The sequence below is a fragment of the Trichechus manatus genome, unplaced genomic scaffold (assembly GCF_000243295.1).
Source record: "Trichechus manatus latirostris isolate Lorelei unplaced genomic scaffold, TriManLat1.0 scaffold00143, whole genome shotgun sequence".
Lineage (NCBI taxonomy): Eukaryota > Metazoa > Chordata > Mammalia > Sirenia > Trichechidae > Trichechus > Trichechus manatus.
The window spans coordinates 2457481-2479978 of NW_004444079.1; the positions used below are offsets into that span (position 1 = coordinate 2457481).

General features: G+C 49.9%; 3 protein-coding genes across 4 annotated transcripts; 1 reads left to right on the plus strand and 2 right to left on the minus strand.

Moving 5' to 3' along the window:
- The first annotated feature begins 75 nt into the window (after window positions 1–75).
- Window positions 76–645, plus strand: LOC101344812 (histone H2AX). The gene has a single exon (XM_004385635.2). The coding sequence runs from the start codon at window positions 142–144 to the stop codon at window positions 571–573; it is 432 nt and encodes a 143-aa protein (XP_004385692.1). The 5' UTR covers window positions 76–141; the 3' UTR covers window positions 574–645.
- Window positions 646–1933: 1288 nt separating this feature from the next.
- On the minus strand, window positions 1934–9749 carry HMBS (hydroxymethylbilane synthase). 2 transcript variants are annotated; one of them, XM_023739922.1, is made up of 15 exons: window positions 9556–9746; window positions 7130–7260; window positions 6902–6955; window positions 6464–6536; window positions 6115–6164; window positions 5969–6024; window positions 5537–5614; window positions 5031–5108; window positions 4834–4909; window positions 3935–4048; window positions 3510–3548; window positions 3150–3269; window positions 2689–2742; window positions 2461–2547; window positions 1934–2363 (listed from the first exon to the last, which is right to left on the minus strand). In XM_023739922.1, the coding sequence occupies exons 3-15, from the start codon at window positions 6935–6937 to the stop codon at window positions 2190–2192; spliced, it is 1035 nt and encodes a 344-aa protein (XP_023595690.1). In that variant the 5' UTR covers window positions 6938–6955; window positions 7130–7260; window positions 9556–9746; the 3' UTR covers window positions 1934–2189. The 2 variants fall into 2 exon arrangements, with proteins under 2 accessions (XP_023595690.1, XP_004385693.1); XM_004385636.2 differs by lacking the exon at window positions 7130–7260 and having other exon boundaries at window positions 9556–9749.
- Window positions 9750–12271: 2522 nt separating this feature from the next.
- Window positions 12272–21954, minus strand: VPS11 (VPS11 core subunit of CORVET and HOPS complexes). The gene is made up of 16 exons (XM_004385640.2): window positions 21706–21954; window positions 20817–20965; window positions 20587–20722; window positions 20097–20260; window positions 18395–18642; window positions 17498–17699; window positions 16949–17100; window positions 16169–16355; window positions 15350–15496; window positions 15030–15218; window positions 14761–14922; window positions 14392–14531; window positions 14098–14300; window positions 13796–13967; window positions 12950–13172; window positions 12272–12776 (listed from the first exon to the last, which is right to left on the minus strand). Exons 1-16 carry the CDS (start codon window positions 21890–21892, stop codon window positions 12612–12614), a joined length of 2826 nt encoding a protein of 941 aa, XP_004385697.1. The 5' UTR covers window positions 21893–21954; the 3' UTR covers window positions 12272–12611.
- Window positions 21955–22498: the final 544 nt, after the last annotated feature.

Here is a 22498-nt window from a genome sequence, read left to right on the forward strand (position 1 = left end):
GAAAAAAGGGCCAATCAAGAGGGCACGGGGGGGTGGTTATAAAGGCGGCCCCTCGGCCCGCGCGGCAGCAGTTGACTGCGGCGAGAATCAGTTTTGCGGTCGTTTGAGGTGTTCTTCAACGATCAACTTACCTCGCTCAGCATGTCCGGGCGCGGCAAGACCGGCGGCAAGGCCCGTGCCAAGGCCAAGTCGCGCTCATCGCGCGCCGGCCTCCAGTTTCCAGTGGGCCGGGTGCACCGGCTGCTGCGAAAGGGCCATTACGCGGAGCGCGTCGGCGCCGGCGCTCCGGTGTACCTGGCCGCGGTGCTCGAGTACTTGACTGCCGAGATCCTGGAGCTGGCGGGCAACGCGGCCCGCGACAACAAGAAGACGCGGATCATCCCCCGCCACCTGCAGCTCGCCATCCGCAACGACGAAGAGCTCAACAAGCTGCTGGGCGGCGTGACGATCGCTCAAGGAGGCGTCCTGCCCAACATCCAGGCCGTGCTGCTGCCCAAGAAGACCAGCGCCACCGTGGGGCCTAAGGCGCCTGCGGGCGGCAAGAAGACCACGCAGGCCTCTCAGGAGTACTGAGGGGCGCCCGCGCCGTATCGGGGCGTGCCGGCCCTCCCCGTGCCACCACAAAGGCCCTTTTAAGGGCCACCACAGCCCTCACGGAAAGAGCTGAGCCACGTCTGGCCCCAGGACAGGCGGCCCCGGCCCTCCGCTTCCACTCCCGTCGCCCAGGCCCCGCGCCCCGCCGGCCTCCTTCCCCTCCCCCACGCGCCCGCTTCCCGCCTCTGGAGCCTCAGGGGTGCAGGCCCTCGTCTCTCTTATCCACGGGGAGGAGGGACAGCCTGGCTGCCCTTGCGAGAGGCCCGCGGCTGTTGGGACATGGCTTCTGGGTCCGCGCGGCCCTGCTTTGGCGTCGCTCTGAAGCGGCCACCTTGGCGCACTGTGCCGGAGACGGAGCGGGGGGCCGGCACCTGCCCTCCGTGCTCGTGACTCATCAGCCCTCTCGGCGGCTGCAGGAGGCCGCAACGCCGGGCCTCTGATGTGTGTGAGGTGCGTGGCCAGAGGCCGGCGGCCCTGCGGCCTGAAGGTGAGTCGGTGCGGAACAGCCAGCCCGGCCCCCCAGCAGCGGCAGCCTGACCCTCTGTTACTTTTCCAGCTTGGTGCTCAGCCCAGGATCTTTGATTTCCAGGCTTTGGCAGGAGAGAAATCGATCCTTAATTTGCTCTGGTGCCGCCTTCGCTGCGAATTCATGGGGCTTTCACATCAGATCCCCTCCATCTTTATTCACAGGCCTGTCTGGCGGGCCAGGGCAAATCCCGTCGTAACGTGACCATCTTTTCTCCAGAGGTGACTGCCTCCCGTTTGGGTTCACAGCTGGCGGCGTGGCCAGCACGAGTTGTGTATGTGCCTAACACTGGCAGCCAGGCCTGCCCACTCCACCACCCTGACTTCCCTCCCAGCAACTCAACTCAGCAATCCAAACACCTACTAGATACCAGCAAGTCAGTTAAAGCCTGTCTGAACTGAGCCTCTGTTGGCTTCTGAACTGGAATTTTGCAGATAACCCATCCAAGACTAGTACCTTAGGTATTGGGGAGTTTCAGATGGACTAATTTTGTTTATTAAATGATTGGTTTTTTTTTAAAAAAAAAAAATGAAGTGTCTTTGTTTTCATTTTGTAAAAGAGTTGTAAGATTGATGAGTGTAAAAATCTCCTGAGGTACCGTAGGGGAGTATAGTATGAGGCTCGACTGTTAACTGAAGAATGGGCAAGTCATAGGATTTGAAATGAGAACTATTGAGGCAGAGACAGAAACGATGTTCCAGGAAAACTGGATAGAGGTCCTAGCCTCTGAAGCAAGGAATAAAGGGTTTTGTTTGTCCATTTACCTACTTAATGATTCATATCTCTCCCCCAACTCCACCAAAAACAAACAAAACCTTCAGAGCTGGTTTATTAGAGCTGGTTACATTCAAAGGCTGTGGCTTGGACTTCTCTAAAAGAGATGAAGTCCCCACCTACTGAAAAGGCCAAGCAAAGTCACCAAGGCCCCAAGGCAAGGCAGGCCCCCCAGGAGTCTCAGACTGCAGTTTAATCTCCTGGGTAATCACTCCCCAGTTAGCAGTGAGAATGGGGCACTGAGCTGGAACACGGGCACTAGACAAGTGCAACCCAGGAGTGCCCAACAGACCAGTTAGTGGGCATCATTAAGCTGCCGTGCAACGTCCAGGATGTTCTTGGCTCCTTTGTTCAGCAACAAGCTGGCCAGGCTGATACCCAGGTTCTCAGCAGCCAGCTGGGCTCTTCGTGGAACGTTCAGGGCAGTGATGCCTACCAGCTGTGGATCATCCTCAGGGCCATCCTCATACTGGATGAGGGAAGGAGTGGGATTTGGTGAGAATGAAGAGATCATAGGCAGAGTCTCTTGTTAATTACTCCCCTCCCTTTCCCTCCAGGCTTGGTACCTGGGCTGGGATATGGACATTGGCCTGCATGGTCTCTTGCATGCTATCTGAGCCATCCAGACTCCATACTCCTCCAGTTAGGTACAGCTGGGAAAGAAAACGGGTACTTCAGCATATTCTGAGCGGGGGCTGCTTAGAAACATGGGCTTTTCAGGCTAACAGCTCAGGATGTACAGGTAGAAATGCCACAATCCTTCCCTGCCCTCCCACCCAGCTTTCTCTGCTTACTTGTCCATCCTTCACAGCTGTATGTACTGCTACTGGCACACTGCAGCCTCCTTCCTGCAATGAGATGTTCTTGTGACCTCCAAGGGCCCTTACCACCCTGTGACCACAGACCTCAGAGACACACACACCTCTGAGGGGACCCAGATCTGAGTCCTCTCCATACATAACCTCCAACCAGAATGAGTTACCACTACATACCAAAAACCAAAACCAAACCTGATGCTGTCGAGTCGATTCTGACTCATAGCGACTGTACAAGACAGAGTAGAAATGCCCCATAGGGTTTCCAAGGAGCGGCTGGTGGATTCAAACTGCCAACCTTTTGGTTAGCAGCCATAGCTCTTAACCACTACGGACCAGGGCTCCTACCACTACATACAGACATTAATTTGAGAAATCTCCCCACTACCTTCCCAGCTCCCTCAGTGCCCAGCGCTCCACAAGTGGAACACAGGTCCTACCAGGTGCCTCAGGAAGGCCCGTTCAGCAATACAGCGGAGCAGAGTCTCAGGATCATGCAACACACCCACGAGGTCCAGGATGTCCTGGTCCTTGGATCGCACTTCGATGCCCAGGGCCCCCTGGTTAAAAAACAGCCTAGGACATCAGGCCCTATCTTTCCCCAATCAGTGGAGCTAAGGATGGAAATTATCCATCTTCCCCTGTTCCCCAGGAACTTTCGGGCCAGTGGCCTCCCCAGGCCTACCCCTCCCTGGGGATGTTTATTCTGGGGGAAGCAGATGCAGAAGGTTGTGAGACTAGCTTCTTGGCTGAGAAAGGGAAGGGCACGTCAATATTCTGGCTTCCCCGGTCAGGCATACCTGACCCACAGCATACATGCATTCCTCAGGGTGCAGGATCTGTGGCGGCAGAAAAGGCAGTCAGGAGGGGAGAAGGCGCAGTAAGATGGGGTTTCCCTATCACATAAGAAAACTGGGTAGGTGAAAGTAGGAGTCTGGCCTTTGATGCCCAACCTTCCCCACCTGGGACTTGTTTTCCAGCTAGTGTTAGAAGTAGGGTATTCAAGGTAACTGTTGCTGTCGAGCCGATTCCGACTCACACGACCCTATAGGACCAGAGTAGAACTGCCCCATAGGGCTTCCAAGGAGTGGCTGGTGGATTCAAATTGCCAACCTTTTGGTTAGCAGTCATACGCTTAACCACTGGGCCACCAGGGCTCCCAAGAGGAGAATAGGGCAGGAAAAAAGATGAAGACTAACTGGGGAGAGGAGGGGGCAGCCCCTACCTGTCCCACCCGGTTCTGCCAACCCATGCGCTGTAGGCCGGCTGCGGCTAGGATGATGGCACTGAACTCCTGCTGCTCATCCAGCTTCCGAAGCCGGGTGTTGAGGTTTCCCCGCTGTGGAGGCGATGCTAAGGACCACAAGTGTTGGGCAGTCTAGCGCCTCCATGCTGTTCCCTCGGCCTGGAACAGTGTTTCCGTCTCTATCTGGCTAACTTTCAGTTCTCAGCTTAATAATAACAACTAACACATCACACCTACTACATGTCAGATGCTGTTCTAAAGTGCTTTATATATATCAACTTACTTAATTTTCACAACCTATGAAGTAGGGATTATTATTATCCTCATTTTATATATGATGAAAATGAGATACAGAAAGGTTAAAGAACTTGCTCAAGGTTACAAGACCTGAGAAGCCTTTCCTGGCCCCCAAGCCTGTGTTTAAATGTTCCTGCTAGAGACTTTTAGACCATTCCCAACTTCTCCCATTGTAGCATTTAGTACACAGTTTTTACAAAACACACTGCATATTCACCATAAAAATAAAAACAATAGTGGCATATAAAATAAAAATGGAGGCATCCTCTATCCCCTCCCAGTATATTCAGTATCACTGTGTATTATCAATCCCTGTTTGTCTGTCTCCCTAACTAAAATGTAAACTATGTAAGCAGGGACAATGTTATCTTGCTCACCATGATCCTCAGTGCCAGGCACTTGCCTGGAGCTAAGAAAACATTAAAGGATTGTGAATGTTTGGATTGGTGGATGGAAATACAGACAGCCAGCTTCTCCAGGGTTCTCTTACTCTAAAGCCCCTTCCACTCTCAGGATTCCCAGGGCCCTGTGGGCCTTGTCTTCCTCCTTGGCTGCTGCCCCTCCCTCCTCTAAAAGGATACAATACTCCTGAACTCCAGATGCGGGAACTTTCGCTGCAGCTGGGCCGCTCTCCGCAGGGAGCTAGTTCCCACCACGCTGCTCAGAGAGAGTTTAAAACGAGAGTCAACACTAGGCAGGCACTCTTCCTTTCCTCTTCCTCCCATCCCTCTGTCTTCTGTGAACATCCCACCAAGGTGCCTCTCCAGGCCCCACTCACCTCCTCTCCGGCAAGGTTTCTAGGGTCTTCCCAACAAATTTTGGATGAAAGACAACAGCATCATAGGGGCTCTCCCGCCTGGGGGTGGAGGGAAAGTCACAGAATAAGAGATTTCAGTTCAAGAACAACCTCAATTCTCTCTCAACAGCCAACTAACTGGAACCCCTCAGTGCACAAATGGTTACGCGCTCAACTACTAGCCGAAAGGGTGGTGGTTTAAACCCACCCAGAGGCACTTTGGAAAAAAGGCCCGGCAATCTGCTTCCACAGGTCACAGCTTGAAAACCCTATAGAGCACAGTTCTACTCTAACACACATGGGGTCGCCATGAGTTCGAATCTACTCTACAGCAACTAATTAGCATTTTCTGAGTCTTCTGCTACGCTCAAAACCCCAGAGCAAGGAAGAACAGCCCTAGAGGCAGAAGACCAAGCCCCAAAGAGAAAATGGAAGGTTAACATGATGCCCACCCGGTGCCCAGGCCCCCTCACTTGCAGGACTCTTACTTGCAGACAGCTCCAATGGTAAAGCCAGGAGGAAGCATGGTGGGCAAGTCCTTCAGGGAGTGAACAACCAGGTCCACTCTAGAGAGATGGGTGAGAGAGGCAAGGAGAGAGAGTCTGAGCAGCAGGCCCCCACTCCTCCTCTACTTACTCCTGCCTCTACTTCATTGGTGGAGCTGAGGGAAGTTCAGGAAGCAGGTCTTGCCAAGACCTCAGGCCCCTGAGACTTCCCTCTCACCCCCCAGCCCCTCACTAGCCTTGCACTTCAGGTAGCCAGATGGCTCCTCTTCTAAAGCCTGAAAAAAACTCCACCTATGAGCCCCCTCCAGCCTATCCGAGAACTGAAGCCCAGAAGCAGCTGATATCCAGGTCTGTAGAGCACTGGCTTCCCAGCAAGATTCTGGGAGGGCGCCAGGCTCTCTGTCTCTCACTTACTCGTTCTTCTCCAGTGCATGTTCCAGCTCCTTGGTAAACAAGCTCTTCTCCCCAATCTGCCGGGCAAGAATGAGCCTCACAGTGAATGTCTTGGAGAAAGGAAAGACATGAGGGGGAGGACAAGGACTGAGGGAAGATGTTGTTACCTTAGAGAGTGCAGTATCAAGAATCTTGTCCCCAGTGGTGGACATGGCAACTGAGGAGAGAGTCAATAATCAGTCGCTCATCAATCGGTATCTGCGGAGCCCCCTCTGGGCCCAGTACAGTGCTAAGATTCATGGTGGGTACGGAAGCCCCAACCCTGCCCTCGGGAATTGTGATCTAGCAGGGAAGAACAGACACACTTATAAAAAGACCCAAAGCAGAAAATGTTAACTGCCAGGCTGGCGCAGGTAGCTAGAGCTGGAGGTGTTCAGAGGAGGAAGAGCCCCCCCAATTAGGGGCAGCCAAAAAGGATTCTCAGAGGCAGTGGGGCCAGGCTTTCACAGAACTCACTGATTTCAAACTGCAGGCCAGGATATAATGTTTTCAGCGTTGTCACCACACTGTCTGTCTGTATACGAGCCAGCTGGAGGCAGAGATTCGGATTAGTCCTGCCCTCCCCGGACCCCTCCCCCAAGTTCAGACCCTCATAGGGTCAGGGAGATTCTGAAGGGATCAGACTTCAGACAGGGGCTGAGTGCCCACCTGGGAGGGGGAGGAGGTCTGAGCTGGGAGTCCTCTGCAGGCCGACAACCTCCCCAGCCCAGGGACCCCCTCCACAGAATGCACCTGCCATTCCACGTGGGACTTGACGCAGTTTATCTTCTCCAGCCACCCCATTTCCTTCATCCTGGAGCTGCTGGGAACTAACCCTCTGGGCCCCTCAACTTGTGATACCACGGGCACCAGGATTCTTGTGAAAAACTCCCTCACCCCTGCGCCTGCACTCACCTGGCTCTTACGGGTACCTACACGAATCACTCTCATCTTTGGGCTGTTTTCTTCCTGCAAAAAAGTCCCCAGGTCATAGTTCCTTCTGTTCCTCATGTTCCTCAACACCTTGTCCCAGAACCAGAATCACTGGCTTGGAAGAAAGGAACCTCAGCCCCTGGTCTGTGGCCAGCTAAGCCTCAGAGTGGAGAAATATTCTAAGACTCGTCCCTTTCCCCTCCTCTGTACCTTCTTCCCTGCTCAGGAAGCCAGAGATGCAGGGACCGGAGGGAAGTGACAACAGGACCTGCTGCTGTTGCAGTAACCAGGACACTGAGCCATGAAGCCCATGCCAGACAAGGCAGTTCTCAGTGGGAGTGCTGTACATAGACAGGTGGGAATACAGATAACTCCCATCAGCCTGGCCACAAGGAGGGTGGGGCCTGCAGTGGGCAGGGGCAAGGCGGCTGGGGCTACACAGGGGAGCTTGTGCTGAGTCACTGAAGGACAGGCTAAGCGGCCCCAACACAGCAGGCACCCAGATGCCCAGGGCTACCATAGCTGCTACACTAGGGGTACCTCAATCTGGCTGGAAGGCACACATAAAGGACTGGTGGCACAAATGGTTAATGTTCTTAGCTGCTAACCAAAAGGTTGGTGGTTCGAGTCTACCCAGAGGCGCCTCAAAAGAAGGGCCTTGAGATCTACTTCCGAAAAACTAGCCATTGAAAACTCTATGCAGTACAGTTCTCCTCTGACACACATGGGATCGCTATGAGTCGGAATTGACTCAGCAGCAACCGGGTTTTGTTTTTTTTTTCTTCAACAGATCTAATGTACATTCTTATTCAGTCTCTTGGCTGGGTGACCTTGGGCACATCATCCCGTCTGGATCTGTGTGTTCTTCTGTAAAATGAAGAGGTTTGGTTGGACTCAAATTAATGCTTCTGATGTTCTCTAAGTCTGAGAGGCTGAGCTGCCTAACATCTATTCCTCTAGAGTGCTGCCTCTGTTTTCACCAATCAGGAAATACTGAAACATCGCATTTCACCAACAAATACTGAGCCCCAGCCAAGAACTCCAAGAACTCAAAGGAACACGCCTCTTTCCCTGCCAGGACACCTTGGGCAAAGGTGTCCAGTGCCAAGCAGGTAGAACTCGGTTCTACAGTCCAAGTCATAGGTCCCATTTCTTTCTAGATCGGACCGAAGCCACTGTAGATACTGTCAACTTTCCCTGGGGTCTTTATCCTATGGAGTTCTTTTGCAGCCAGGCATTTGGGGCCTCAGTTGCTGGAGAAGGTAACAGCTTGCTGCTTTCAGATTCTAGTGCGCTCCATCACAGTCACTCCTCCAATAATCAGCCCTGGGAGACCTGAACAAATTAGGCTAGGCTTGAAATGCCAAACATAGCCACTAAAATTCTGGGCTACAGGGAGCCCACAGAAAGGAATCTAAGGTCCTAGCACTGCTAGGTTCAAACAATCCCTTTTACTCATTGAATCTGCACCTCATATTCTAGTCAAACTGCTCCATTAAGAAGTATTTATTGAGCATTTGTTGTTTTTAATTAATCTTCAAAGGAATCCTAAACCTCAGGGCAGGCGTCTCTGGGGCCATTCATTTTACAGAAGCACAGGTTGACTCTGAGGGGTGCAGAGATTTGCCCAGGGTCACAAAGCTAACACTGGCAGAGGGTTGAAGCTAGAATGCAGGTCTTCCTACTCCTAGTCCAGTGCTCTGAAACGTCCACAACAGCAACAATGCCACTACCCCCCAGCAGGCTGGAGGGAGAGATGAGCAGCTGCCCCACCTCTTTCTTATCCCAGGCTGGCAGTGGCCTCCACAGGCTCTGCAGTTTAGATCTGCACAAGCCCAGAGCTCAAAGGCCAGCTGGGAGGCCCCAAGGGTGCCCCCCCTCACGGTAGTAACCCAATGGTGTGCCACAACGAGGGGGCTCTGAGGGGAGGCTTGGGCTAAAAACAAAACTAGTTGCCAGAGTCGATTTGGAGTCAAAACGACCCCATGTGTGTCACAGGTGAATTGTGTTCCGGTTGGGTTTTCAATGGCTATGACCAGTCAGACGTAGATCGCCGGGCCTTTCTTCCGAGGCACCTCTGGGTGGACTCGAACTGCCAATGTCAGCAGCCTAGAGCTTACTAGGTGACCAGTAAAACGTAAAGGCGGGAGAACGGTAGGGCGCACTTCTAAGATGTTTGTGTGCAGTAAGGAGACTTGGGAGTATGCTCTCCTTTCCGAATCCAGAGTGAACATCTTCCTAGGATTATTCATACCGCCCCGGCCCTGTCTACTGTGGAAGGAACACGGAGAATAGCATCCCGTCGTATACAGACGAACGTTCCCAGGCTGGGTCACTAAACTTAGAGCCCTGGATCCCAGACACGGCAGGAATCCCACCCAGACCCCGGCAGGAATCCGGGCTCGCTCCTAGACTATCTCTACAGCTCTTAATCCCGCCCCTACCGCTTTCTGATTCCTTCTCCTTCGTAAGGAAAACTCAGCTACTGGCCCTTTAAAAACTATTCGGATTTTAAAAAAGTGACGGACAGCCGTCCCAACCAATAGACGACTGAGAATGGCAATCCGGGGCCAATCATTGCACCGCTGGTCCGGAAGACAGACCGAAGTTGTAAGGGTCACTAGTTTAGGACTCACCGTCGTTTCAGCCGCGTCACCATTACCAGACATGGCTGTGCTTGGGAAGTAGGCCGGTGGGTCTCATTAAGGTCTTCTCGGGATCTAGGGAAGCCAGAGGCTCCGGCTGGCCAGTACTGGGGGCACGTGGGCCCAAGCTCTTCCAGCAGCCCCAGCCTCCCAGATCTGCACAGGGTCCTGTGTCACTTCCGGCGCCCTCCTCTTAGGGGAGGTACTTTTCTCTGGGCGGGAATCAATATGATTGCGATTGACCTTTGCTTTACCTGCCAGTTACCTCCCTGCTACATACACAAGGCTGACGCGGAGTGTTGGTTCGCGTTTGCTTCCCAGTCATCCTGCTTTGAGATCTAAACCTACCACCCATTTCTGAGCCAGGAATACTGATGGTCAGTGGCTAAGACATGTTTCCCACAGATTCATCCACGAAGTAAACCGTCTGCAGTTCCTTCCAACCACCACTCAAGGAGATAATCAATTAAGCCAAAGTTGGCAGTGCCCAAGAGGATGCATTAACCCTAAAATTCTGGGTTAGAAGTGAATTAAACACAGTACGACCTCACATACAAAATAAACAAATATACAAAAATCAAAGATTCTTGGTGGTTATCAAGGATGGGGGTAGGGAGAGTTTATGTTAATGGTGGTGGAATGATATTGAAAAGGACAGTGAGAATGGTTGCATAGCTTGAGGAAGAATGTACTCAATGTCACAGAATTGTACATGTAGAATTTAAGATGGTGTACATTTTGTTTTGCGTATTTTCACAATACAATTTAAAGAGAGGAAAAAGCCCGTGAATTATCACCGTGCCCCCTAAGCTGGACTCATCATTTACAAATATAGGGCTGCTCCACCAGAAAGCTGACCAGTTGCTGTAGATTCTGACTCATGGCGACCACATGTGTGACGAGAACTATGCTCCACAGAGCTTTCAATGGCTGATTTTTTCACAAGTAGATCACCAGGCCTTTCTTCTGAGGGGCCTCTGGGTGGACTCAAGCCTCCAACATTTCAGTTAGCCAGCAAGCGCATTAAACATCTGCACCTCCAGATGTTTAATGGACTCCTCCAGAAAGCTCATTGTTGTCCAGAATTCTACAGCTTTCTCTCCCTAGCTGTGGCATCAGCAATTAACTGCTGCTTTTGTGACGCTTCTCTTGCTTTGTTCAAACATAGCAAGCAAACTACAGCCCTGAAGTAGGCAACATTTCTATTTTAAAAATGAGGAAACCTGTTCAGAAATTAAATGTCATGCCAAATAAATACCTATGAAGTGGCAGTGCCAAGATCATATTATTGTTACCAGGAAATGTACCTGTTAGAAGTGCTTTTTCCATTAATGTTAATAACCATCTATTGAGTCCACTCCCCCCAATGTGCTAACCACTGTACGAAGAACTAGACACCCATTAGCTCCTTAGATCTTCACAAGAGCCTTACAGGTAGGTATTATAACCCCTAATGTACAGATGAAGAAACTGAGGTTCAGAGCAGGTAAGAATTTTGCCTGAAGTCAAACAGCAGCACCAGAATTCAAACAGGTCAGCTGACTCCGTTTGTACTCTTAAGATATTACAAACTGCCTCTTCTAAATACGACCAAAACTACAATGTCCAAGTTACTTCCTTCAATTAAATTGATCCCATAGGAGCAATCGTCTGACAGGTAGTCTAACCCAAATTACACACAGAAACCCAGCGACACAAACTTCAGCTGACAACTTCAAAGACGGAAACGTGTTTCAATAAAGGATCTTTTGCCCTGTTTGTATCTGGTTATCAAATACAAAGACACTAACCTACCCAACATGAAGGCAGGCTTAAGCCCAAGACTCCCTACCAAAATCTGCCTGTTGCTTGGATACTTTGCCCAAGCAAGAGCCATAGAGACAGCGAGACAAAAGAGCAAGAGCTATTTGGGGTGCCTCATTCCAGGCTACTTTTGGAGCTTGTCATGGATTGAATTGTGTCCCCCAAAAAATGTGTGTAGCAACTTGGCTAGGTCATGATTCCCAGTATTGTATGATAGTGTAATCTGATGTGATTTCTTTATGTGTTGTAAACTCTATCACTATGATGAGGTTATATGTGATCTCCTTATGTGTTGTAAATTCTATCACTGTGATGAGGTTATACTGATGAGGTTTACAAGACTAGATAGTGTCTTAATCCAATCTCTTTTGAGATATAAAAAAGAGAAGCAAGCAGAGACACACAGGAACCTCATACCACCAAGAAAGCAGTGCCGGGAGCAGAGCGCGTCCTTTGGACCTGAGGTTCCTGCGCAGAGAAGCTCCCAGACCAAGGGAAGATTGATGACATGGACCTTCCTCCAGAGCTGACAGAGAAAGTGTTCCCTTGGAGCTGACACCCTGAATTTGGACTTGTAGCCTACTGGACTGTTGAGAGAATAAACTCTTTGCTAAATCCATCCACTTGTGGTATTTCTGTTAGAGCAGCACTAGATGACTAAGACAGAGCTTAATCATTACATCTTTTGCGAAGGTTCTTCGGTAAACTGAGCTGTTCTAGGATGCCACAGCCCCCACCCATTACAGGAATGAAGTTGAGTCCACATGATCTTCAAAGAAGGGAAGTGAGACTTATTTCCACTTCTTCTATGGGAAGGGAAGTGGAACTCTAGGAGAACGGGGAAGGAAGCACACTATGAACGGTTAAGAATCACCATGAAGTCCACAGAATAAATCCTTGAAACCCCAAATCATTATATTCTTTTATTTATAGACTGTGGGAGCAAGGACCCAAGCACAGCCGGGTGTTCTAGGATGGAGAATAAAGCAACTATTGTCCATACTCAGAGGGTGCTGAGGTGCCCTCCCCCACTGGTCTGAAATGACCTACACTGCTCAAAACAGTCAAGACGAGCCACGGGAAGGAGGCAGGAAAATCAAGTCCCCCCATTAGTGCTGAGGCTATGGCATCAGATCAGAGTGACGTTCTGGGCACATCTGCCTGCCTCCTGCGCAACAGCTGAGTCTCCGTCCTCGTGTCCACACTGCTGTGCCTCCACCATTGCACCTGTTCCCACGAGCTGCTTAAGTGCCCCTCCTGGAGTGCATGAGCAGGTCTCGCTGCAGCCCAGCCTCCAGGCTTGGGGGCAGTCTGGCCGTGGGAGGGTCTGTCAGCAGAGTTAATTTGTTGAAAACGCCTCTGCCAAAGTAGTCGGCAATCACAGAGAAGCTGTCGTTGGAGCACTTGAGCTGCAGGGGAAGAGGCGGGAAGAAGAAAGAATCAAGAAGAACTGAGGTGTTCATTTCCTAAACGCCCCCATCCACCCCACAAACCTGAGAGGAGGAAAGGAAACTAGCCCTCTGGTGCTCCCGAAGGGAATTCTGGGACACTGGTGGAAGTCCTCTGCCCCATTTATCCCCACCTGGTGCTGGAACTGGTCATGGAGATCACGTTTCTGTTCCTGGGCTCGGATCATGTCCATGACCTTCCGGTTTTCAGGGAGGCAGGTGGGACAGTCGGCATCACTTTCCGAGTAACTCTCAAAGCAGTGCTGGTGGAAGGAGTGGCCACACAGGAAGTGGACTGAGGGCAACTCCAAGGCACTGTTACAGATGCTGCACTTGGTCTTCTGGAAAATCTTTGGACTACAGGCAAGGGAGACAGGCAATGAGTGGCCAACAGTGAGGGCAGGGCCAAGAGCCAAGTGGAGGGACAAGGCAGCTGGAGTCACCGAGGACAGGGCCCCACTAAGGAACCACGGGCTCTGTCCATCTTACCACTCAAAGGGACCTGGAGTCTCAGCCTGCTCACAGCAAGTCCACGTAACCCAGGGGGATATTTCGGTTTCTCTTTCAATTTTCTCAATTGCCATTAAATTGTCTCTCAGGTCTTTTACTCAGATTTGATCCTTTCAGTGGGGCCTTTCCTGGGCTTTTTTTGGTAAATCATAATATAGACATGCACTCCTCATCCCGTTTCCCAATTAATTTTCTTCTTAGAACTTACCACCACCAAAGATACTATGTATTTTACTTAACGTGTTTATTGTCTGTCTCCCCCTCTGCAATGTAAGCTCCAAGAAAGAAAGGCTTTTTGTCTGTGTTGTTCAGAACAGTGTTTAGGGCATAAGAGAGACTAAGTAAATATTTGTGGAATGAAGAAATTGTTCCTCACATTTCAACAATACTGTCTGTGGAAAGTATGTAATAACACCTGTGAAGAATGAGGTTATCCCAAGGGCCCCTCCACAGATCCAGACACCAAGTACCTGGCCTTGAGCTCCTGGATCTCCTGACGGATGCGGGTGGTCTCCTCTCGGTACCGCCACACACAGAGCTCGTCCTGCGCAATCTGCTGGCTCTGTTTCTGCAGTTTTTGGACCAGGTAGTCCCTGATGATGGACAGGGTGGCTGTGGAGTTGTGGGCCAGGGTCTGCACCACTGAAATTAGGGTCCGGGAGGAAATGACACAATGAGCCAACAGCACCCTCAGACAGAGCTGAGGGGCCCCTGCCCCAGAGCCTCTGATTGTCAGCAGCCTGCCACCCACTCATCTTGTCCTCCCAAGTACCTAGCAGGGGTGGCATGAGGTTCTTGTTCTCGATATGCTTGAGGACAGCTGCCACATACTCCTTGCAGTCCTCTTCTTTGCGGGCAAAGTAGCTGAGAGCCTGTTCCCACAGGGAGGGCTCCTGCTCCCCGTGGCGCTCACACACGGCGATCACCTGCCGGTACTGCTCATGCTGCATGTGGTAGTGCATAATCTGCTGAAAGCTGGGGCCGGAGCAAGAACACACCTCAGTGGCTGTCCCTGGAGACTTGGTTGGATCCCCTCCCCGTGCCCTGGAAGTCCCCACATTCTTACAGCTTCCCCTGCTCATAGAGGTACAGGACACCATCCTGGAAGTCATGCATCTGGCAGAGGACCAGGGCCTTGTCGAAGACATTAGAGAAGCGCCCACTTCTCAGCAGGGAGATGGCCTCTGCGTGCAGCTTCTCTTTGACCTTGGGAAGAAGGAGGGTAGAGCTGCTGGGCATAGGGAAAAATCACAAGTCAACTATCTCTTTCCCTCAGTCCAATTTCTTCTTCACTGAGGATCATTTAGCCCCTAAAGATCATCTAGCTCCCAAGGGTAGGGTGTTACTAGTCTTTCCTAAGGAATGCACCAGAAGGCAGCCACAAGTAAGAACTGTCTTTTCTCCAGCATTTCCTGTAGCTCTTGCAGGGCCTCACCTGTGGATCCTTCTCATGGGCCCAGTTCTGTAGCCGTAGCTCAAGCAGTGTGTCATAGATGCCCTGGGGTGAGTCAGGCTGTACTTCACTCATGTGCTCCAGGAAGGCTTTCAGCTCTCGCGGGTTGTTAGCAAAGATGGGGATGAACTCCTCTGAGTTGGCCTAGGATGGCAAGGGAGGAGAGTGGAGACTGAGTGAGTGAGCTCTATACCCACAGGGCCCCTAAGGTGATCCTTGCTGTCCAAAAGCTATTCTTCCACAGGCCTCACCCTGCAGCCCAGAGCCTCCCTCTCGCTTTGGCCCTCAAGGCTGGGCCGATAATCAGTACAGAGTCCCTTCAGCAACTGGGTAGTCTGCTCTGGTATGTGGTGCATGAGGATCTTGCCATAGCGTTTCATGTTGCTCTCTGCCTGCTCAAAAGGCAGCTTGCCGATGTACTGAAGGGCTTCCTGGTAATTCTGTGGAGAGGTAAAGGGTGGAGTAAGCTCACACTCCTAGCTCACCCACCAAGAAGCACTTTCCTCATCCCAAAGAAAAGAACATCCTAGAGAAAGAACAGGGCTCCGCCCAAGTCAAGAGTGCCACCTACCTTAATGTCCTCCAGCTGGATCTTCAGGTACCACTCGTGATGGGTGTGGTTCTCAGCCAAATAGAGGGCATGGGAGTAGTAGCCAGCCTGCCGGAGGACTTTGATGGCTGTCTCCACATCAAAATGCACTTCACTCTCACTCTTCGTCTGCCAGGGAAACATAAGACAAAGTCATTTGCATAGAGGTTGTGGTTGGGGAAGGGAGAAGAAACATGCAGCTGAGTCTGAAAGACCAGATTCTTACTAATAAAGACTGTATTAATAACAACATCAAACACTTACACGGCTCTTTCTATGGATCTGGTGCTTTATATACTTAACTCACTTAATCTTTAAACCAACTATTAGTAAGGGCTATTATTATTCTCATTTTGCAGGTGACAAAACTGAGGCTGAAAGATATGAAGTGACTTGATCAAGATGACAGAGACAGTAAGTGGCAGAGCCCAGATTCAAACCCAACGAGTCTGGTTCCAGAGTTGCTTTTAAAACATTGTTATCCTGCCTCTCAGAAAGTTTCTGACTAAAATCCAGAGATTTTCCTCTTCCTCTACCTTTACAGGGATTCCTCTGGAAACACAGAGCTTCCCCAATGCCACTTCCAGGATTGGCTATCATGGGAAGGCTGGCATCATAAAACAAGAGGAGAGATGGGAGAGAACCAGCAGTGACAGCTGTTCCTCTTTTCAGTTTATAGAGTAGTGGGTCCTGGTCCCCAGATCTCCCTGTATCCTGCTGAAGACGGGCCGGCCCTGGTGGAGCCACCTCATGCTCGGTAGGGCTCTCCAGGAATCCCCCCTCACCCCACCCCATACATACCTTGATGAACTCTTCCAGCTTCGAACTGTCCTTGAGCTTGGTATAGCAGTTGAGCAGCAGGGTGGTGTGGTCAGCATTGGCCAGGGATTGCCGGTGCAGGGTCTGCAGGTAGGCAGTCAGGTTGTGGATGCGCTGGGCATCCAGAAACTTGCGGATCACATAGGATGGCTCCAACTTCCCAATGGTTCTAGGGAGACATGTGCATCAGATGTCATTGGGATCAGTGTACTTATCAAACTTTAATGGGCACAGGAATCACTTGCAGATCTTGTTAAAACACAAATTCTGTTCCTGTTAGATTCTGCATTTCTAACAAGCTCCCAGGTGATGTTGATGCTACCAGAGTGTGGACCACACTGAGGAGCAAGGCTCCAGAGCACTGGCTCTTAAACTTAGCTGCAGAGAGGAAGTTTAGATAATCTGGGAAAGAGGTTAGAGTTCCTAAAACTCTTAACAGGGCAGGAAATTCCAAGAAACAGTACCAAGAGAAGGAAGTATGGGATCAAAATATGAATACCCTTTTCTCTTTAAAGAATTAGGTCATAATGAATATTAACAAAGACCAAACTAAAGTTTAAAATAAGAAGTATTCATCAGCTCATTTGCGTACTGGTCATATAAACATTCCCTTTCCAATTAGGTATCTTATCCTCTCATTCTGAGGAATCAAAGTTTCTGCAGAATAAAAAGAACAGTCTCCCTGCACCAAGAGACAGGTTTTAGCCTGTCTGTCTGCCTGTCCCTGCATTCAAAGCTATCCTGAAGCACTTCCAGACTAACCGGATATACTGCTGGACAGCCCCATCATGGTTGCCCTTGCTGTAGAGATGGTCCCCATATTGCATGAAGATCTGGGCCAGCCCATCACTGTCCAGGTGCTGGCTCTTGGCCAGGTTAATTGCCATCTCAAATAGATTTTTCTTAAACAGCATCTACAAGGGGAGAGAGATTAGAAAATTGGTAGATGCAGTCCTGAGAAGACACTTCCCAAAACGTGTCCACAACACACAAGCCAGACAGCCCTGGAGTGCCAATCTAAGCTAGATCCTAGACAGATTAAAACCTCCTAGATTCCCCCAAGACCAGTATCACTTCACCTTACAAAGTCCTCTGCAGACAAAGATGACCCCAACAGCGGGCTCTGGCTGCTAGCCATTACTTCCTTCTAGACCTATCCCAGGCCTTTTACCTTGTAATCCTACCCTAAGAGACTGAATAAGGCTGTGACCCAAAGGGGAGGAAACACCCCGGCCAAGGTGACTTGGGGAGCCTGTTCCTGCAGCTTCCTCCAGGTGTCTGTGGCCAGCTCTGGGGACCTGGTGGCCTTGCCTCCAGTTTGGTCTGGGTGTCCTTCTCCTGCAGTGCGTGGACCCGCCCATCCCGCGTCAGCACGTACAGGGAGCCCCACTCAGCCAGCACATCCACTACATCCTCAAAGACGGTGCTATAGGCTATGAACTTGTTGCACAGGTCATAGATGTTGAGAATCTGCTTGTCAGAGCTCTGTGAGTCCCTGCTGGTAAACTCTGACCTGTGTGGGAAAGAAAAAGCACCAGACATTTGTACCACCTCTGTCTCAGCTCCCCTTATTTCCTTTCTCATGACAATGCTGGTGCTGCCCATTCTACCCAGAACAAATCAACTCTTTGGCCCCTCCAGAAGTTCATCCATAATATGCAGCAGTGTGTTGGAAGTTGTAAGAGAACACACGACCTGCCTTTACCCTTTAGGATCCTATAATTAACGCAGGCAGTCGATTAAAATATTAAGTATATTCAGTTAACTGTTCATTTAACACATCATCACCCAGCACCTGCTATGCGTAAGACACTGTGCCTGGTACTGAATGAAAACAAACCAACATCCGACAGGGAGGACGTCCATCATGCAGCATGCTCACCCTGTCCCCCCTTTCAGGTTGCTCTGGAAAAAAGTACCCTCTCCTGCACTTCCCAGCACTTTTCAATTTCTCCACTATTCAACCTCTTGTTCCTCTGCCCAATTTACTTTGACTAAAGTGTCAAAAATAGTAATAAAATTCCCTGTAGTCTCCTAGCGTACCAGGGCTGCTCAGCAAATGTCTGCTGCACAAAAACACATTTTTCAGTAAAAACTACGTCCAATTATAGCAGATTGGCAGGATCCAGGCATTAGGATTTTAAAATCCAGTGAATTCTGGGGAACAAGTCCAGCCCCCTCCCTTTCCCTTCTCTCTGGCGTCCTTACTTGGGAGAAACCTTCCGGTCACGAGAGACAATGACAAGGTAGCCTCTAAACCAGTGAGCAATGAGTTTATGGCCGTCAAAGGCAAAGCAAGGCCCACGTTCATCAGGCTGGTACAAGTAGACACACTCATCCCCGGCCACAATGAACTGCAGGTCCTGAGAAGGGTCGCTTAGGGCCGAGCAGCGCAGTCCGCAGCCATGGGTGTCCAACTCCATGCGAGGGTAGTCCTTTCCAGAAACTATATACGACTGCAAGAAACAAGAAAGGGATTAACAGGCTTCCTTTGAGGATCTAATCCTTCACAAAGGGATTCCCATCTCCATACTGGCTCTCTTTTTCCTCTCAGCACTCTGAGACTTTCCCTGGCTGCTCACCTTCTCCATCACCCATTCCTGTCCATTAAATATAGGAGTCCCTGGGTGGTGCAAACAGTTAATTCACTTAGCTGCTAACCAAAAGGTTGGAAGTTCGAGTTCACTCAAAGGTTCCTCAGAAGAAAGGCCTGGTGATCTACTTCCGAAAAATCCTATGGAGCACAGTTTTACTCTGTCATACATGGGGCGTCACTATGAGTCAGAACAGACTCAACAGCAACTGGTTTTGGATCCATTAAATATAAGCAGGGACCACATTTTCATCCTCTCTATATACTACCACTACCTAGTACAGGAATTCTGCATGTAAGAGAAAACAATAACCTTTTACTGTTTTATCCAAAAAATATTCCTGAGAAAGTGCTGCGTGTATTACATGCCATCGAGTCGGTTGCAATTCATGGAGACCTTATGTACAACAGAATGAAACACTGCCCAGACCTGCACCATCCTCATCATCGTTCCTATGTTTGAGCCCATTGTTGCAGCCACTGTGTCAATCCATCTTGTTGAGGGTCTTCCTCTTTTGTGCTGACCTTTTTCTTTCCCAAGCATGGTGTCCTTCTCCAGGACTAGTCCCTCCTGATAACATGTCCAAAGTATATAAAACAAAATCTCACCATCCTCCCTTCCCTTACTAAGGAGCATTCTGGCTGTACTTCTTCCAAGACAGATTTGTTCATTCTTCTGGCAGCCCATTGTATATTAATATTCTTCGCCAATACCATAATTCAAAGGCATAAATTCTTCTTCAGTCTTCCTTATTCATTGTCCAGCTTCCGCATGCATACGAGGTGACTGAAAATACCATGGCTTGGGTCAGGCGCAAGTGACATCTTCGCTTTTTAACACTTTAAAGAGGTCTTTTGCAGCAGATCTGCCCAATGCAGTACCTTGTAGGCTGTTATCATAGTGACCCTATAGGACAGAGCAAAACTGCCCCATAGGGTTTCAAAGGAGTGACTGGTGGATTTGAACTGCCAACCTTTTGGTTAACAGCCGAGCTTTTAACCACTGCACCACCAGGGCTCCGTTATAAATTAGGAACACCAGGAACCAGAGACGTAAAGCAACTTGTTCAACATCACTTAACTTAGTTAGGTGAAAAAAATTCAGGTCTTTCTACTATAACCCCAGAGTTCTTTTCCTAACTCTAACTCCTCCCAGTCTCCAAAGTGAAAAAATGAAGATACTACGCAGGGAAAATGATTCAAGGCTATATAATGAAAATTTAAGAATCCGACCTCTCCTGTCAGTTCCTTACATTAGAACCCTGAGCAATGGGAGAAGCCCTTCCTGCCTGCTAACAGTGGAGGCCCTGGTCATACCTGAACGTTCTCTGTTGTCACAACAAACAAGTGAGTGGTCTTTCCTGCTTGGCGGAAGGCCAATCCAGTGACAGGATAGTTGCCCTTGTGCAAAATCTGGGTCTTGCTATGCCGGTCCCGAGTGATGTCTCCTTTGTTCAATGTAACACTGCCATCTGTGAAACCTGTAGGAGAGCAGGAAATAGCACTTCAGTGAGGTTGAAAAGACCAGGAAGCACAAATGGAAAAAAGACCATTTGAGGCACTCATTAGAAGTGACAAGCTTTCTCCTCATACCAAACGTCTCCAATGAAGATCCAACTGAAATCCACTTTTTACTCTTTTTCAAAGAACAAAATTAAGTGCCTTCTCACTCCAAACTTTAAAACCTCAAAGGCCTTAGTTCAGTACTAATGGTCTCATGAAAACAAAGAAGATGAGCTACAGAAGCAACTCTGAAGGAAATCTATAAAGAATTTAGGAGTGCTAGCTTTGCCTTCTTTCTACTTACCGATGGCCATAAAGTTGAGATTTTCATGAACAGTCAAACAAGACACGACAGTTGGCTCTGTTCCTGGGATGGCAGGGAAGATTCGAGTGCAGAGAGGATTGCCACCATCTCTCTTCTCCAGGTTCCAAATCTTTACCTGTGGACCAATCTCAGGAGTGTAAATGCTAATCCTCCAACAACCAACCATTCCCAGGCTGCCAGGTCTTTCCTGTTTTCTTTCTGAGACTCACCAGGGGGTTGATGCCCTCTTCATCCTCACCAACAGATGCTAGAATATTGTGCTGCTTCAGCTGGTACAGGTGGGTCACCCGTAGCTTGTAGGCCTGGAAGCTGGTAAGCTGTAGGGAGCGGGGCAGGAACCAGATCTGGCCTTCCATATGTGCAGAGTAGTCAAGGAGTCTCCTTCACAAGGAGAGATATTTAGACCAGAACCCAGATAACAACTAACATTCATACTGCTCTTTAAAATTTTCAAGAATTTTTCCACATATCATCACGTGGGCCTCCCTATCTTAAAAAAAAAAAAAAAGTGAGAAAGAAGGCCGGAGTTTCGCAGCAGCAATTTGAAGCACAAAGCAGTAAATTCCTGTCTCACTTCCTTGCCCACAATATTGGGAGGGAAGATAATGACATCTTACATCTTCATCTTTTAAAACCAACTTGCATCCCTTTTTTTGGCTGGTCCTTAAAATAATCTTATCAAATTGGCATTTTACACCCGTTTCACAGCTAAGGAAATTGCCAAAACCCGTTGCCATGGAGTCAATTCCGACTCATAGCGACCCTATAGGACACAGTAGAACCGCCCCATAGGGCTTCCAAGGAGCGGCTGCCGGATTGAACTGCCGACGTTTTGGTTAGCAGCTGACTCTTTATCACTGCGCCACCAGGGCTCCAAGGAAACTGAAACAGAGAGTAAATGACTTGCCCAGGATTGCTCAGTTGGCAACAAGTTAGAATGGACTTTCTTCCTTCTCTCCTCAAATTACAGAAGGAGCACCAGACGCCCCGCTAAAGGAAAGTGGCACGTAACACGAACCCCTCTGACCGACAGACTCCATCTAGCCGGATCTCTTCAAGGATCCGGGGAGGGAAGAGACAGCTCCAGAGGAAGGATATCTCCAAAGACTAGGCTCCCTCGGCCTGAATCGCAGACAGTGATGCCAGGAGGGAGGCAAAGGAACTTGGAAGCAGCGGGTCCAGAGGCAGGCGCGGCCCCAGGGGCGGCTCCATCATTCCCCAGCGGCTCTTTCACGACCTCCTTGTCGAAGAAAACGAAGCGCCGCCACTGCAGGTAGGCCGCCATCTTGGCCGAGGGCCCCAGTCTCCTAGAGAGATGTCACGTGAGAGGAGACGGTGGATCACGTGACCCTGAGGACGCCGACTGTCCAGACGGCTTCCTGGAGCCTGGGCGCGCAGGCGCTCCGGAGTTTCGGGGAGGTGGCGAAGGGGTTGACAGCCCCCGGTGCTGGGAGAGTGGGCGGGGACACGTTCCGGCGGCTTCCCCGCCCACCACTCGCTCTGCAGTTTGCGAATTTGCCGGATTTTGCTGTAACTGGATCGCTATGAGTCGGAATCGAGTCAATGGCAACGGGTTTGGTTTTGATTTACTGTAATTGCACTGGCTAAAATGCTTAAGAGCTCAATCCTTCACCTCTTTGAACGTCGGTTTCATCCTCTATAAAATACGCTGGATGTGAGGGATCAAGATAACGAATGTCACGCGCTTTGTGAACTGGAACCCACTGGACCTAAGTAAGTATGTTCTGACCTCATAGGGCCGTTTTGAGGCATAAATTAAACAAAGTATATAGAACCGTTTTTTTCAGCTGTAGGAGAGAAAAAATAAAATTAGAAGTTTGTGTCTGCCGCCAGGTTGTGAACTATAATTAATTGTTCTTATTGTGTCCCC

Coding starts and splice junctions, on each gene's coding strand:
- LOC101344812 (XM_004385635.2), top strand. CDS start 142: ATGTCCGGGCGCGGCAAGACCGGCGGCAAGGCCCGTGCCAAGGCCAAG.
- HMBS (XM_004385636.2), bottom strand. CDS start 9,588: ATGTCTGGTAATGGTGACGCGGCTGAAACGACG. Junction 6,956..9,555: donor GTGACGCGGCTGAAACGACG/GTGAGTCCTAAA, acceptor ACTTTTTTGCAG/GAAGAAAACAGCCCAAAGAT. Junction 6,165..6,463: donor TGGCCTGCAGTTTGAAATCA/GTGAGTTCTGTG, acceptor CTCTCTCCTCAG/TTGCCATGTCCACCACTGGG.
- VPS11 (XM_004385640.2), bottom strand. CDS start 21,892: ATGGCGGCCTACCTGCAGTGGCGGCGCTTCGTTTTCTTCGACAAGGAG. Junction 17,101..17,497: donor ACACCCAGACCAAACTGGAG/GCAAGGCCACCA, acceptor CTCCCCTTGTAG/ATGCTGTTTAAGAAAAATCT. Junction 15,219..15,349: donor TCCAGCTGGAGGACATTAAG/GTAGGTGGCACT, acceptor ACCTCTCCACAG/AATTACCAGGAAGCCCTTCA.